The following is a 14229-nucleotide window of genomic DNA, read 5'->3' as shown; positions in this document are numbered from 1 at the left end:
CGACCTCGAAGTCTTTCTGTTGTAGCAATCGACCAAAAAAAAAAAAGGTTGTATTACATAATATATTATATACATGCCTATTACCACTTCTTTTATTACTTTTTATTTAAAATATTAGATTACGTGGTACATACACTGTATACCTGTGGCTAAACGATAGTTAATCGATATCAGTGTATAATCTCGTTTTTCATAGTTATTTATTGCCTTTTTCTAAATCTAATTTTTATATTCGTGGGATATACATAAATATACACAAATTTATAAAAAAAAAATATTTTATTTGTTTTTTGAAAAAAATTCAAAAATTCAAGAAAACGCAAAAGGGTGTCGCGATCGAATCGAATCTGGCCCCCAGGATTTATTTTTGAACTCTCAAACTTCATACGCATTGTTAGTTGAGTTCCCGAAACAGTTAACGCGCAAAAAAACACGAAATAATCGATATTTTTTTTATTTTATTGGCTTTCATCACTTTAATTTTGACGATTTCGCGTCTTGTTTAGTAAGTAGATCGTACGGGAATTTCAAAATGTATATTGAAAAATATGTTGCTCAGCGCATAAATGTAGTTAAATTGTCTGTACAATGCGCCATACAAGCCGAGTGATGCGATGCACATGTATTATTATTATATTATTATTTATTTGATTATTTTAGTTTTAAATACAATTATTTTAAAATTCGCTATTTTTATTTTCGCTATTATCAATTTTCGATTTTTAAATTTGTGGATAATTTTTTCGCTATTTTGGCTTAGACCCGTATTTAGTACGTAAATTTTTCTTAAAATATTATCTATAGCTATATATATTAGATCCGGCGGATCAGCTGACCAGTCTGCAATCCGTAAAAAATGTTTACATCATTTTGTAAGTAATATTTATTTATTTCAGTTGTTCTATTATTATAGACTAAAATCCCTAGAGTATTTTAATTTTGATAGTTCTGCTACAATAATAGCTGTCTGCCAAATCTAAATATTTACTATACAATTTTACAATATCATAAACATTTATATTTATTACCTAATGATTTATATTTTATATAATATATTATTGTTTACGTATACCTATTATTATATAATAATATTTATAAATTATGTATAGTTTTAGAATTAGAAAAGTGATGAATTTAAATAATAGTAACCGGAAGAACGATATTATCTTTTACGTAACGTAATAACTTTTTTTTTCAAATAGCATATTTTTTTCTATAAATAATATTTTACAAATAAAACACTAGTATGCATTTAAATATGTTGATTAATGATCATATGTTAACTTATAATCGATCATTTTTGGTTATTAATGATTTAAAATAGCTGCTATTATTATAATATCAACACGTACAAATGTATAATTCATAATTCTAATTCCGTTACATTATTAATTCGGGGAGTAAAAACGGGTAATCCGTAATAGTATATTGTGTGGCAAGGGCGGGAAGTGAGCCACACATACTGTTTTTAGTCACGCCACTGCGTTCATGGAAAAGGTTATGCAGGTAACGCACTTATCTAGGAACAGTGCAAATTAAATATTTAACTGTTTAAATGTTTATGCGTCATGCAAGGAGGTTATACTATGAATATAAGATGTAACCAAAAGTTTATGTTTTATAAAGACCGTGGTATACATTTCAGTTTATGGTTGTGCAGGGGATACGTGCTCGGCACTTTTGGGGATTTCCTCTTTTCCGCCCGCTGGACGGAAAAAGGTTGCTTTCCAGTGCTTCAACCGTGGTCGAAAACCAAACTTTCGGTGCAGGCGTGACAAAAAAAATATTACCTTATTTCATAACTAGAACCCACTTACACAGCGATAGCGCTTTACCAACACTACTTGTAAATTTTAATCAGTTTCTGATGAGAACAAATTTTATTCGATTTTGGACTCAAAACCCATAACTCGAAAACAATGTGATCCAGTTTGATATCCCATACTCGTCTCATACTCGCAACCACTTACTACCGGTTCTGAATGCAAAACTAATAAGCCACTATATTTCTACCCGAGTTTGAACGCAAAATCCATAATTTATAAACGATTTGTTCCACTTTTGTACCTCAAACCCCCTAGCCTACAAACTATTCTACCCGATTACAGACATAAGACTCACAAACAAATGCATCCACTTCAGACGCGAAGCCCCCAAACAATATTGCACTCGATTTTAAACGCTAAACCCGTAACGCCGTAACCCATGACATTTTTGGCTACACATGAATTGCGTCCCAAAATAAAAAATTTGGTAAGTGGGTACACAAATTGCGTCCGACTATCTAAACGACTACATTAATTGCGTCTTGCGTCCGTTATATAAAATTTCGGGGACACACTGGTTGCCTCCCGAAGTCAAAAAGGTCAATAATTTGTATACTAGTTGCCTCCCAACGTACTTTAAATTTTATTGTAATCGAAAAGGGTCTAGTACTAGTTGCCTCACAATAACCAACGCATGTGAATCTTTTCATAGCAAATTTAATAGCTATTTTGGGTCTCCGCATCCAAAAATATTTAAATTTATTGAAGTTTTAAAATTAATTCAGACCTAAACTGTAATATTAAGACAAAGTTCTAATAAGCCTAAACCACAGTACAAATTACAAATTAGAAACAAAATCATTTTTATTGATACTCAGTTGAATAAAAAAAAATATCAAATTTTGAGTACCTTCAAATATTGGCTAATAAATATAAACCTAAACAATGTTATAGCAAATAATTTTTTATACAAATATTTTACAGATAATTTTATGTATATTAGTATATTACCTATATTTTTTTAATTGTCTACCACATGTTTTGTATTAACATACCTATACTTATTATTTTATATTAATTATGTGCAATTTTTTAATCGTACTATAATATAGTAACTATACATTTGTAACTATATACTTAATGAGTAATGACTTAAAATGATTTAATATAAAACAATTTATAATTATTACCTATAAGTTATAACAAAATATATTATATAATAATTTTTTTATTGATTAATTATAGTATTGTTTTTAATATAATTGTGTACCTATATTATCTAATATTTTTTTTTAAATAATTACAATAACAATTTCTAAATATCTATATATTATGTTACTATAATAATTTATGAACCACTACTTAAGTCTATATGGGAGGCAATCAGTGTGTAAATTCTTGGAAGGCAAATCGTATATAATTTTTAACTACCAGATCATCGGAGGCAACTAGTGTAGATTAACCATTTTATTTACGATACGGGTGGGAGGCAATTGGTATAATTTGGGAGGCAACTAGTGTGCTCCGAAAATTTATATTTTCTAATTGGTTGATTTAAAATTTGTGGATGGAACTTTTAAAAGTTGCCCAAAATTGTTTAGACAATATTTTACAACCCATGGTTTGAAAAATAATAATTTATATACCACTGGTATTTTTTTTTACTTCATAGTAAAAATATAGATACTTATATACTAATGCATTTACATATCTCTAATTTTAATTTCTAATAAATAATCTCAATTTTTCACCTAAAATAATATTTGCCGATTTTTATCCAAATGTGCAATTTATTTAAAAAATACTATGCACAGTGCACACTTGCCGTTTCTACAAATACGCCTGAAAGAATGTTTTTTAGCCTTAAAAGAATTAAAATATATCTTCAAAACAGTATGTTAGAACTCAGAGGTTAGTAATTTTAATACCTGTGCACCTGTGCTTACCTACTGCTTAATAAAATACATTTTCATAATATCTAATAAGAAAAATGTTTTAATTTTGTTTGTAGAAAAGACTTAATGGTCTGTCAATGTTGGCAAATCACAATGACATTACATTTTCAAATGAAGAGGTCATTGATGAACTTGCTAAAAAGCCCAGAAATCTGGACATAATATTGTAAAATATTAAAACAATTTATAAAATATTTATAAATTTATAGTATTATGTAATATAGAATGATTATATTGATATGCGTGTTAAGTTATTAAATTATACAAAATGTATATAAGGGGGGTGCGGCCGTGTGGGGGCAAAGTTCCCCACAAGTTCACTATACAAATTTATTTTGATCCATTCTCAATTATTCCACTGGCCTAGCTGTAGGTATAGGTATTTAACAGTGCCATGTCTAACGGTGGGCAATTGCCCTCGGCGACCGGCGTCATAACTTTTGTATGTTAAGAACGGCGTTAACTACTTTTAGTACCAATAACCAATTATTTGAAAAATGTATTTTTCCCCCGGCGTCTTTAACTTTTAATCCGGCGTTGGTATTTAAGAATACATATTTATAATTTCCATTGTAAGTAGTTTAATTATTAAAAACGTATAAATATATAGTAATGAATGATATCAAAAAACCATTTAATGATTACATACAATACCCATTACAATTTATTTTAAATAGGTACAACTAAAGTTTATCTAATTTTATATGTTACAAATTTTGGACCCTAAGTGGAGCGATGAAACTATGAAAGTATTGATTTTATAGTGATGAATGATCATTGTATGACGTGTGTGTTTTTATGTATGATGTATTGATGTATACATGATACGCCGATACGCCGTCATTAAAATGCTTCGATTTGAGTGATATTGGACGCTTTCTTATCACACTTTACCTGTTATCAGTTGTTTTCCGTAATCCGTATTTTTTGTTATAATCTTGTTATTTACTCAAGTAAATTATAATTTATAAGTTACTGATACAATCAGATTTCGATGATCGCATGTTAAAAAATGGACTGAAAACTGAATGTTATGTTCTTCGGAATACATTGTTTCTACAAAAAGACTTAGAGTCTCGCGCCGGTGTTGAATTTAAAAATGTTGATCACGAAATGAATCGTTATGGACGAGCAACAATCTGTGTCCGAAAGCGTAGAGACGAGTTCAATATGTGAAGAAGAGAGGGCGAGGAAGCTGTTCCAAGCCTGTGATGGCGATGGCGATGGTTACATCGATAGGTGAAAATAATATAACAATATTATTATGGTTGTGAATTTTATTGTATCTATTTTTTATTTCATCTCAATGGTCGATCATACTTTCTATTGCGATCCAAGGGTGGATCACAGGAATAATAAAAAAAAATTAATAGAATGCCTAAATGTAATCAAAGTTTGATTATCAAACTGTTTATTATTCTGGTTATATGTATTAGTTTTATTAATCCTTAGTGTCAATGTGACATATCCTCATGATCATTTAGCCATATTAGTATTGCATAACATGTAAGACATATAGTAATTATTAAAGTTTTAACATTTTAAGTTCTTGCTAAACTCTTTCTTATGACTTTTAAATGGCTTTTCTAAATTATGTTGACCTGAACATATATTTTATTTTTATTTCCTTTCCTTTTCCTTTTCCCCTTAAAAAATAAATTTATTATTTAAATTTTGATTTGTGTTCTATATTTGTAGTCGAGATCTGTTGACTATTTGTCGTCAGTTAAATTTAGAAGATAGTGTCGATGACTTGATGAAAGAATTGGGTGCTGATAAATCTGGTCGTATATCGTTTGATGAGTTTGTTAGACGTCGTTTGGAATTACGAACAGAAATCGATGCACTTCGTGTCCATATCTATGACCCATTACCTGAATACTTGCCTACCAGTAGTGATAATAGTTTGGGTAAGATTTTTAAACATTTTATTTGAACCTATTTATTTTTAATTAAACTAACATTAGGAGCATTATCTGGTGGCAAACATGAAAGCTGGGAATTTGATAGTGGTGCCAGAGACCTAAGTCCTGAACCAAATTCTGTTCGTATGCAAAATCTACTACAAACGGGAGGATCAGCTAACTCTGGAAATTTACTACATCTTGCTAATAAAGTAAGAAACACAAATAATACCTGAATTTGATATATTTTTGAATTGTATTAGTCATAACTCATAAGTATATTAAAACTAATTTATTTTACTAAAACTAAACATTTTAGTTGCATTTGGCTGCATTGAAGTCATTGAAAACTGAAATATCAGATTTAACTAAGCAATTGCAATTGGCCAATGAAAAAAATGATATTCTTGAAACATCTATAAATCAAATCAAAGTAGAACTTATTAATAAACTATAAAAATATTTTATTATTAAATATTATTATATTTAATAATCATTCAATTGCTGTACAGGTTACAACAGAAATTGATATAAAACAGAAATACGAAGAAAGAATAACTGAATTGCATTCAGTCATTGCTGAATTAGCCCGTAAGTTACAAGTTCAAAGATCTCAGGTTATTACTGAAGAAATAGAAGAAAGCCAATCAGGTAATAGTGTGTTTAAATCAATGTAATTTATTTTTATATGTGTTTATTTTTTAGAAATTGATGCTCAAAGTATTGAAACATCCTCATTTATTCAAGAATCTATTGTTTTATCTAAAGAGGTATGTACAAAGGATATTTTGCTTTTAAAATCAGTAAATATTAAAAAAAATATATATATTATTAGATTTTTTTTTAGGATTAATCATAATAAAATAAATATTATGAATCATCAATCATTTAACTTGTATAAAATCAAAATTAAGTTATTTAATTTTTTTTATTAAGATAAACAATTTGGAAATGTTTCACTTATGAACTTTTTATTTAATCGTTCTAAATGTATTTTTGTATACAGCCAACTTGCAATATAACAAAGCTCAGCATAATAAAAATCTCATTCTCTTGAAAATATTGTGATGTATTGATGTAATAAAAAATAAACATTCAATATAACAAACTTTTTTTCATTCCCTTCAAATTTGTTGTACGTAAAATACTCAAGTTGACTGTCTTTGACAAAAATATTGAAGAAATCTTTGAGATATATTTTTAAAAACTGATTTAGTACATTATGGACAATTTAAATTAATTATATCTTAAACATTTAATAAGAATGCTATACTCCTATACCACCTTATCTTGTCTCTGTTATTAGCAATTTTATGTTCATTAGAACCAATTTTGGTTAGTAGCTTTAATATTATTATAGTAAATTGATCTATTATATTAAACTACATAAAAACATTAACTTTGATGTTAATAATTTATTTTACAATGTATCAATTTTTAAAAGTATGTAAAATATTACAATTTAAAAATATTCATCTTAAAAAAACATAACAATGTTCTTAATTTACATTTTTATATTTAATTTTTCTTTTTTAGGGTGACTGTGCAGCTTGTTCTGATGATCATAATATACATACTAAATTGGCTTTAAAAGAAGAAGAATTAGAGAAAACAAGACACAATTTGAAAGAAGTAACTGATGAAAAAGAAGAATTAATATTAAAGGTACAATTTGGTATTTCTGAAAATTTTAAATTATCCAATTCAAATTCAATAGAACACTGATGTGAAAAATGTATTGAATGTACAGAAATAATCACACTGATTGTTTATTAACTATGAAGTATTATTTAAATTTAAAATATCAGTTATAAAAATACAAAAAACAACGTTTGAGTGTTTCAAAATAGTAAAATTTCTTCATTATTTATATATCTTTTTTCACTAATTTCAAGAAACTTTATTCCTAAGTTCTCAGGTTGACAGGTTCTCTATCATATTGTAATAACTTATGACAGTGTTTAAAATACAATTTTATATTATATTTCAATGGTTTAATAATACAAGTTGAAAGTTTAATGTCCAGTGGCTATCCTTAAAAATATAAATTTAGCGAAACATAAGAAGTTACTACCTACCCCAACAATATTCATCCATATAACATCCGTCTACTGAATAGTTTTTTGATTTATTCAACATGTTAAAGAATAAAATAGTTACTATTATACTATTAAAATATTCCAAAGTATTATTCTGTATTATTCGTGTACAAAAAATTACATAGATAACCCACCTCACCCACCTCTAATTAAAGGTATAGCAGGCGCTACACGCCTACACCTCTACTCTAGGATTGCCGCCACTGTTAATTTATATTCTATAATAATATTGTTTTGATATCTTATCATTTTACATTTGTACTTAATACTTTATACAATATAAATAAATCATTTATTTGATTTTTAACTATTTAAATTTAACCAAGATCAGTAAATTCTTAATAATTAAAATTATAGTTACAGGATACAGAAAGCAGTTTTTCATCTGGTCCAATGTCTCCATCACGTTTATTAATGGAGACATCTAAATTAGCTGAAAAAGTAAAACTGCAAAAGCTTATTGAAGACAGTGCAGAAGTCAACCTTGAAGGCACTAGTGTATGACTATTATTGTTTTATCTTTGGATAATTTTTTTTAACTATTTTATCAACAATTTTTTTAAATTTTAGATCTGTCAAAAGGCTATAGCTGAACGTCTTGCATCAGCTGCAATTTCTGATTGTAATTTATTAGAATCTGGAGACAAAGAAGTTTTAATGCGCCAAGTTGAACAATTACAAACACGTTTAGACCATGTACGCTCACAAATGGCAGTTCTTGAGCTTATGTTTGAACAATCAGCTGCTCAAACTGATAAGTAAGATTTTTTACTTTAAATTGTAATGGATTATACTAGTGTTTTCATATATATATATATATATTTTTATACATTTAAGGTTATATTTAATATTGGGAAAATATGAATCAAACATGATTGCACTAAAATTAGAAGTAGAGACAGGTGAAGAAATAATGAACTGTTATTCATCTTTATTGTCCATCTACGATGGTTCAGCAAATGAAGAAGAGAAAATGTGATTGATTACTGTTTTTAAATTTTTTTATATATTTTATAAAATTATTAATTTGCATTAATAATATATTTTAATTGAACAGGATGAAAGATAAAATCATAGAGCTGTTACATAATTTAGATGAAGAAAAGAAAAAAATTGGATCAACAGTAGTTGCTTTAGAATCGTATCATTGTGAAGAAGAAACAATTAAACCACGAAGTCGTAATCAAGTAACTCGCATTGATTTAGAAATGGCAGTTCTTGTACAAGAACTAATGGGAATACGAGAAGAAAAGAGTGAACTTCAAGAACGTTATGCAGCATTGCAAAAACATAACTGCGAGTTAGAAAAACGTTTGGTCGAGTGCGAAGAACGGTCTAAAATAGATTTAGATACAATTCAAGCATTAGAGCAGCAATTATCATCTGAAGATTTTGATAGTAATGCTAGTGTAAATGTTAAACTACAGAAACAGCTAAAAGATGTTACAACAGCATATCAACTTGCAATAAGAAATTCTGACACTAGACATAAGCAAAATATTACATTGATTGAAAAACTCCGCAATGAGAACACGTAAGATTATACAGCTTTTATTATTATTAACTATAATATTATTTATTTGTTTTTAAACCACAGGACACTTGAACGGAGTTTGGAAAGGGCTAAACGCAAATCTCAGTCACGTTTAAAGAAATTGGAATCTGAAATCGAAATTATGGTCAGCACACACACTCTTCAGGTAACATTCTCTTGTCATGTTCAAAAAATCTATGTACTTGATACTATAATTATATTGGTGTTTAGGTGAACATTTTAAAAGAAAGAATTGCTGTATTGGAATCAACCATTATGAATAATGAGATCAGTAAAAAAAACGAAACTACTTTATGAATTTTAACAAACAGTTAATTAGTTATAAATCATAAAATTAAAATTTGTGCGATATTTTTTTTTTATATATATTATATCCTTAGCTTGAAATTAATAAGCATTGCTAGGTTTTACTTCAGTTCCTTTGAATATATACGACTTAAGTACAATATAGTAAGTAATATTAAGCCGTTAAATACCTAAATTATATGACTATATATTATGAATAATCCTAGACATTTATTAAGTTACATTATTTATGTAGCTGTTACATACTAAATTTTAATGTACTTATTGTATTTTTATAACATATTATTAACAAAACAAATTATATAATAATATAAATCAATTGTAGTATGAAACGTCAACAATCGAAATATTGAAAAGTATGAAATATTGACAGTGACTATCATAATTTATATAAATCAAACTGTAGATAATTATTATTTTGTTAATAAAAAAAAAAAATTTTATTTAAAGTATTGTTAAATGAAAATTATAATTTTGGAATTTTGTTTTCTGTTTTTAAAACATATTAAACATTTTTAATTAAATAATTTCATAATGTATAATAATAATATTATCGATTGTATCATGGTTTACAAAGAAAAAATGATGTATGTTTTTATAAGTATTTTTAATTTTAATTATTTTAATAGATGATTAGTTTTACTACAAATAATTAGTCACAATACATTTTAATTTATCAATATTTATTTTAGTTTGTCAATATTTCATTATTTTCAATGTTTTCATAATTGGCATTTTTACTGTCTTGCTTTTTGACTGGCTTCCATACATACCTAGTGCAATTTATCATGATAGTATGACTATCAAATATATTTGATACTCAAATTTTTTTTATGTGTTTTTTCAACATAGTTAATAATTTTGATGTAGGCAAAATGCTTTATTTTATAATACACATTTTTTATACTTTTTTTACATGAAATATAAAATTGTGAAAAAATAATACATGAGAATGTTGTTTTTACTTATTCTTATACCTTAAATGTTTTTAAATACTTTATACATAATTACGAAAAAAGTTAAGATGAAATTTTTAATCTGTATCCATTTTTTCTGTTTTGGCTAATTCATATGCTCTTATTTGTTTTTCCAAATGAGCACATGCTAATTCGATTTCATAATTCTTGCTCACCAATCCCACCCAATTAGCTTCTAAATCTCTTAATTTTTCGCCAACTTGCATCTGCACATTCTTTCGTTGGAAATTTACTTCTTGAATTTGTTTTCTATAAATATTAACTCATTAATAAGGTAAGAAGCATACAGGGTGATTCTTTTATTATGAAATACTCATTATTTCAAAAAGTATTCATGTTTTTGAAAACATTTTTTTACATAGTTTTAAGTTGTTAGAAAAACAAGGTTTTAATTAAAAGATAATATTTTTAAATATTTTTTTAAGTTTTTTACTTTTTTGAACAACAACATAGTTTTAATTTCATATTCCAAAGCAGAATATTTTCTGAATATTTTGATACATAAATATTGAATTAAAGGCGAGTAGTTTATAAGTTATACATATTTAAAGTTAAGACAAGTGGAGTAGGGCACAAATATTTTGCGGGGTAACCCCGTACCACTTCACTCCGCACATCAAAACTTTAAATACTTATAACTCATAAACTATTCACCCTAAATTCGATTTTTAAGTATCAAAATACTAAAAAAATTATTCTGCTTTGGAATATGAAATTAAAACTCTATGTTGTTGTTCATAAAAGTAAAAACTTAAAAAAAAAATTTAAAAACATAAATTTTTAATAAAATGTTGTTCTTTTAACAACTTGAAACTATGTAAAAAAATGTTTTTAAAAACATGAATACTATTTGAAATAATGAGTGTACAATGATAAAAGAATCGCCCTGTATAACTACAGATTTTAATATGTATATTTACTTCAATTTAGTCACTTGTGTCTGTGCAGCAGCAACACATTTCACTAGGATTTCCAAATAAGATTTCCAGGCTTCTGTTCCATAATCCATCATCAGTTCTAAGTTTGTAATTCTGTAAGACAAAAGTATTTTTAATATAATCTATTAAAATGTAGCTTAAAGAGGAAAAGGTGTCATAGACAGATCTCAAATTTATAGTATAATGGGCATATATCGATTCCGGCTAATGTTTATAATATCTACATATCGATTTCACCGGACACTGTTTACCCCCCCCCCCTCCTTGTATATGTATTTTAAAATATATACTTAGTATATATTAATACAATGTATAAAATTATAATAATTGTATGATTCAAAACTAAAATGTATATTCTAATTAATACTTGTATGTGAATATATTATAAAATGCATAATATAAATTGTATAAAATGGTTTAACTCAGGGTCGGCCTGGCCAGGGCCAGAGGGCCGGGATTCCTGCCGGCCCTTGCCGTATTATAGTTCCTGGGCTCCTGTACTGGCTAATAACGTATAAAATTATTATTGGCCTCCAGAAAATAATTCCTGCCTGGGCCCTCAGGTACCCAGGCCAACCCTGGTTTAACTTCACTAAATAAATATTTTTATAACAAAAAGTTTTCTAAAAATTAGATTTACAAATTGACTGTTTTGAAAAAAATAAAAATAAAACGTGTCAATATATTTCATTGATATTCTTTTATTACGCTAAGTTCACTTATTTAAAAAATATGTCCAAATATTACCAAAAGTAGTTACATTTATATTATATGACGTACCTATATATTAATTAGATTATACATCTTATAATAATATATTAACATACACGTATTAATTAGAATATAAATTTTAGTTTTGATTTTGAATTATACAATTATTATCATTTTATTAATATATACTATATATTTTAAAATACATATACAAGGGGGGGGGATAAACAGTGTCTAATGGAATTGATGTGTAAATATTATATAAAATCAATATAAACCTTTTCCTAAGCAGGTAGCTTCGGCGGAACCAATAATTCCCCAGTATAGCAAGTACTAAGTAATAAACATAATGAATAATGATTAATATAATAAGAATATCTACAATAATGTTCATAGATGTCAAGTGTCAAGCAGGCCTATGATAATACTATTCAGAAAAAATTATGGAGTCTTGACAAATTTAAGAATTTAAACTAACTTGATGAAAATATACAATAATAACACAAAATATGTGATTTAGGTAGATATTAGATTCTTTGATGTCGATAAGTAATGTTTGTCACCTATGATTGTTAATATAGCATTATGAAGTTTAATAAGAATTGCATGACAACAAAGAAAGAAATTAAATGAAAACCATACTCTCCAAAGTTAAAACCAATGCATGCAATATAAAGTAGGATTTCTAACAGTAAGAGTGGCTTCTTTAACATATACAAGCATATGGGGTTGTTGATAAACCAAGAAAATATCAAATGTTAGCCATTTAGACATAAAAAATAAATAATAAATATCAGTAATGGAAATTAAAAAAATATTGTTAAATATCATTGTTACATAGAATCACCCTATAAGTTTATAACATAAAAATAATAATATAATATACCTTGTAGCTTGATGTTCAAGTTGGGCCATTGAGTTTTCTAAACATTCATTCCAAGCAGACATATCCGTGAGTTTTCCAGCAGGCGGTGGTGGTAGCTCATAGCGTTTCATACTCATTGTTTCCATAGGTAAACGCTGCTGAAGTCTGTCAAACTCTGTGCGCATCATTTCTGTCTATTGAATATTGATTATTATAATATTTCATAATTTTAAAGGTAAACATGATGTTTTAATAATCACATTGGTAAGTATATCAAATTATGTAATCTTTAAAAATGTTTACTCTACGAGGGTGATAATAGTGTTTTAATTAATTTTAACAACTGTATAGGAACAGATACTTGAACTTAACACAAAAAAAATAATTACTTCAAATGCTGATACATTGAGTGGCGGTAAATGTTCGAGATAGTTTTTCGACGGTCTGTAACGACGTTTTTCGTCTTCCACCATGCTGATTGCCTGTAAGTCAATTCAAATGGATAATTAGTGTTTATTACAAACATAATACGGATGTATCAAAACTACTTACAGCTTCACGGATGCCTGGCTCATCATACCCTTGATCAATATAAGGAAGAGCATCGACAATAACTTCACCAGCCATTCTTGAAGGTCCCCTGTATTACTTTACTTTTATCTAAAAGACAATAAACTAGAAATTCAGGAATTAAGGCCTAAAGATAAAACTTATAAACTAGTAATTCTAGTGACTACCGGTTACTACCATGAGACTTCGATAATGTATTGATGTTAGATTTAAAAATTCAAACTGATAGCAATTACAAAAACAATGGTGATAAGCTACACCTGGAGCACGCCGTCTTTCTGTGTTCTGCCGTTAGCGTCGTAATGTTACAGGCCGCTTAGATAATATTATCGTGATTACTGATTGATGATTATAATTTATAATAATAGATATTATCTACTTTTCTGTGACTGACAAAGAAACGCCGTGATCCTATTTGGCTATGTAGCCCACGATTTAAGATATACCTTAAAATTGCTTAAATCGTTATGTAGCCCCCAGGTGTTTAGATATTATAGCCTATAGGTATTATCTATAAACCTTGATGTAGCCCATGTAGTATGTTTATAGTGTTTACACAATAGTCACAACTCACAGTACCGTT

General features: G+C 27.4%; 2 protein-coding genes across 3 annotated transcripts; one reads left to right on the top strand and one right to left on the bottom strand.

Moving 5' to 3' along the window:
- Nucleotides 1-4631: 4631 nt before the first annotated feature.
- On the top strand, nt 4632-10528 carry LOC132920929 (colorectal mutant cancer protein). The gene is made up of 13 exons (XM_060983670.1): nt 4632-4960; nt 5420-5631; nt 5689-5837; nt 5945-6058; nt 6138-6276; nt 6331-6395; nt 7162-7290; nt 8082-8222; nt 8295-8482; nt 8562-8699; nt 8782-9258; nt 9322-9424; nt 9490-10528. The coding sequence occupies exons 1-13, from the start codon at nt 4845-4847 to the stop codon at nt 9574-9576; spliced, it is 2058 nt and encodes a 685-aa protein (XP_060839653.1). The 5' UTR covers nt 4632-4844; the 3' UTR covers nt 9577-10528.
- Nucleotides 10445-13962, bottom strand: LOC132920930 (pre-mRNA-splicing factor SPF27). 2 transcript variants are annotated; one of them, XM_060983672.1, is made up of 6 exons: nt 13824-13962; nt 13629-13736; nt 13466-13558; nt 13098-13270; nt 11483-11593; nt 10445-10811 (listed from the first exon to the last, which is right to left on the bottom strand). In XM_060983672.1, the coding sequence occupies exons 2-6, from the start codon at nt 13701-13703 to the stop codon at nt 10619-10621; spliced, it is 645 nt and encodes a 214-aa protein (XP_060839655.1). In that variant the 5' UTR covers nt 13704-13736; nt 13824-13962; the 3' UTR covers nt 10445-10618. The 2 variants fall into 2 exon arrangements, with proteins under 2 accessions (XP_060839655.1, XP_060839654.1); XM_060983671.1 differs by having other exon boundaries at nt 13629-13876.
- Between the last annotated feature and the right edge of the window lie 267 nt (nt 13963-14229).

The sequence above is a fragment of the Rhopalosiphum padi genome, chromosome 2 (genome assembly GCF_020882245.1).
Source record: "Rhopalosiphum padi isolate XX-2018 chromosome 2, ASM2088224v1, whole genome shotgun sequence".
Taxonomy (NCBI): domain Eukaryota; kingdom Metazoa; phylum Arthropoda; class Insecta; order Hemiptera; family Aphididae; genus Rhopalosiphum; species Rhopalosiphum padi.
This window is presented reverse-complemented; position numbering and strand designations above follow the sequence as displayed.

Bases quoted from the DNA above. Each gene is read 5' to 3' on its own strand.
- LOC132920929 (XM_060983670.1), top strand. From the start codon at position 4,845: ATGGACGAGCAACAATCTGTGTCCGAAAGCGTAGAGACGAGTTCAATA. The intron at 6,396-7,161 runs GTATGTACAAAG...TTTCTTTTTTAG, and splicing joins CTATTGTTTTATCTAAAGAG to GGTGACTGTGCAGCTTGTTC. The intron at 9,425-9,489 runs GTAACATTCTCT...ATTGGTGTTTAG, and splicing joins TCAGCACACACACTCTTCAG to GTGAACATTTTAAAAGAAAG.
- LOC132920930 (XM_060983672.1), bottom strand. From the start codon at position 13,703: ATGGCTGGTGAAGTTATTGTCGATGCTCTTCCTTATATTGATCAAGGG. The intron at 13,559-13,628 runs GTAAGTAGTTTT...ATTGACTTACAG, and splicing joins AGCCAGGCATCCGTGAAGCT to GCAATCAGCATGGTGGAAGA. The intron at 11,594-13,097 runs GTATATTATATT...TTTGTCTTACAG, and splicing joins CTTGAACATCAAGCTACAAG to AATTACAAACTTAGAACTGA.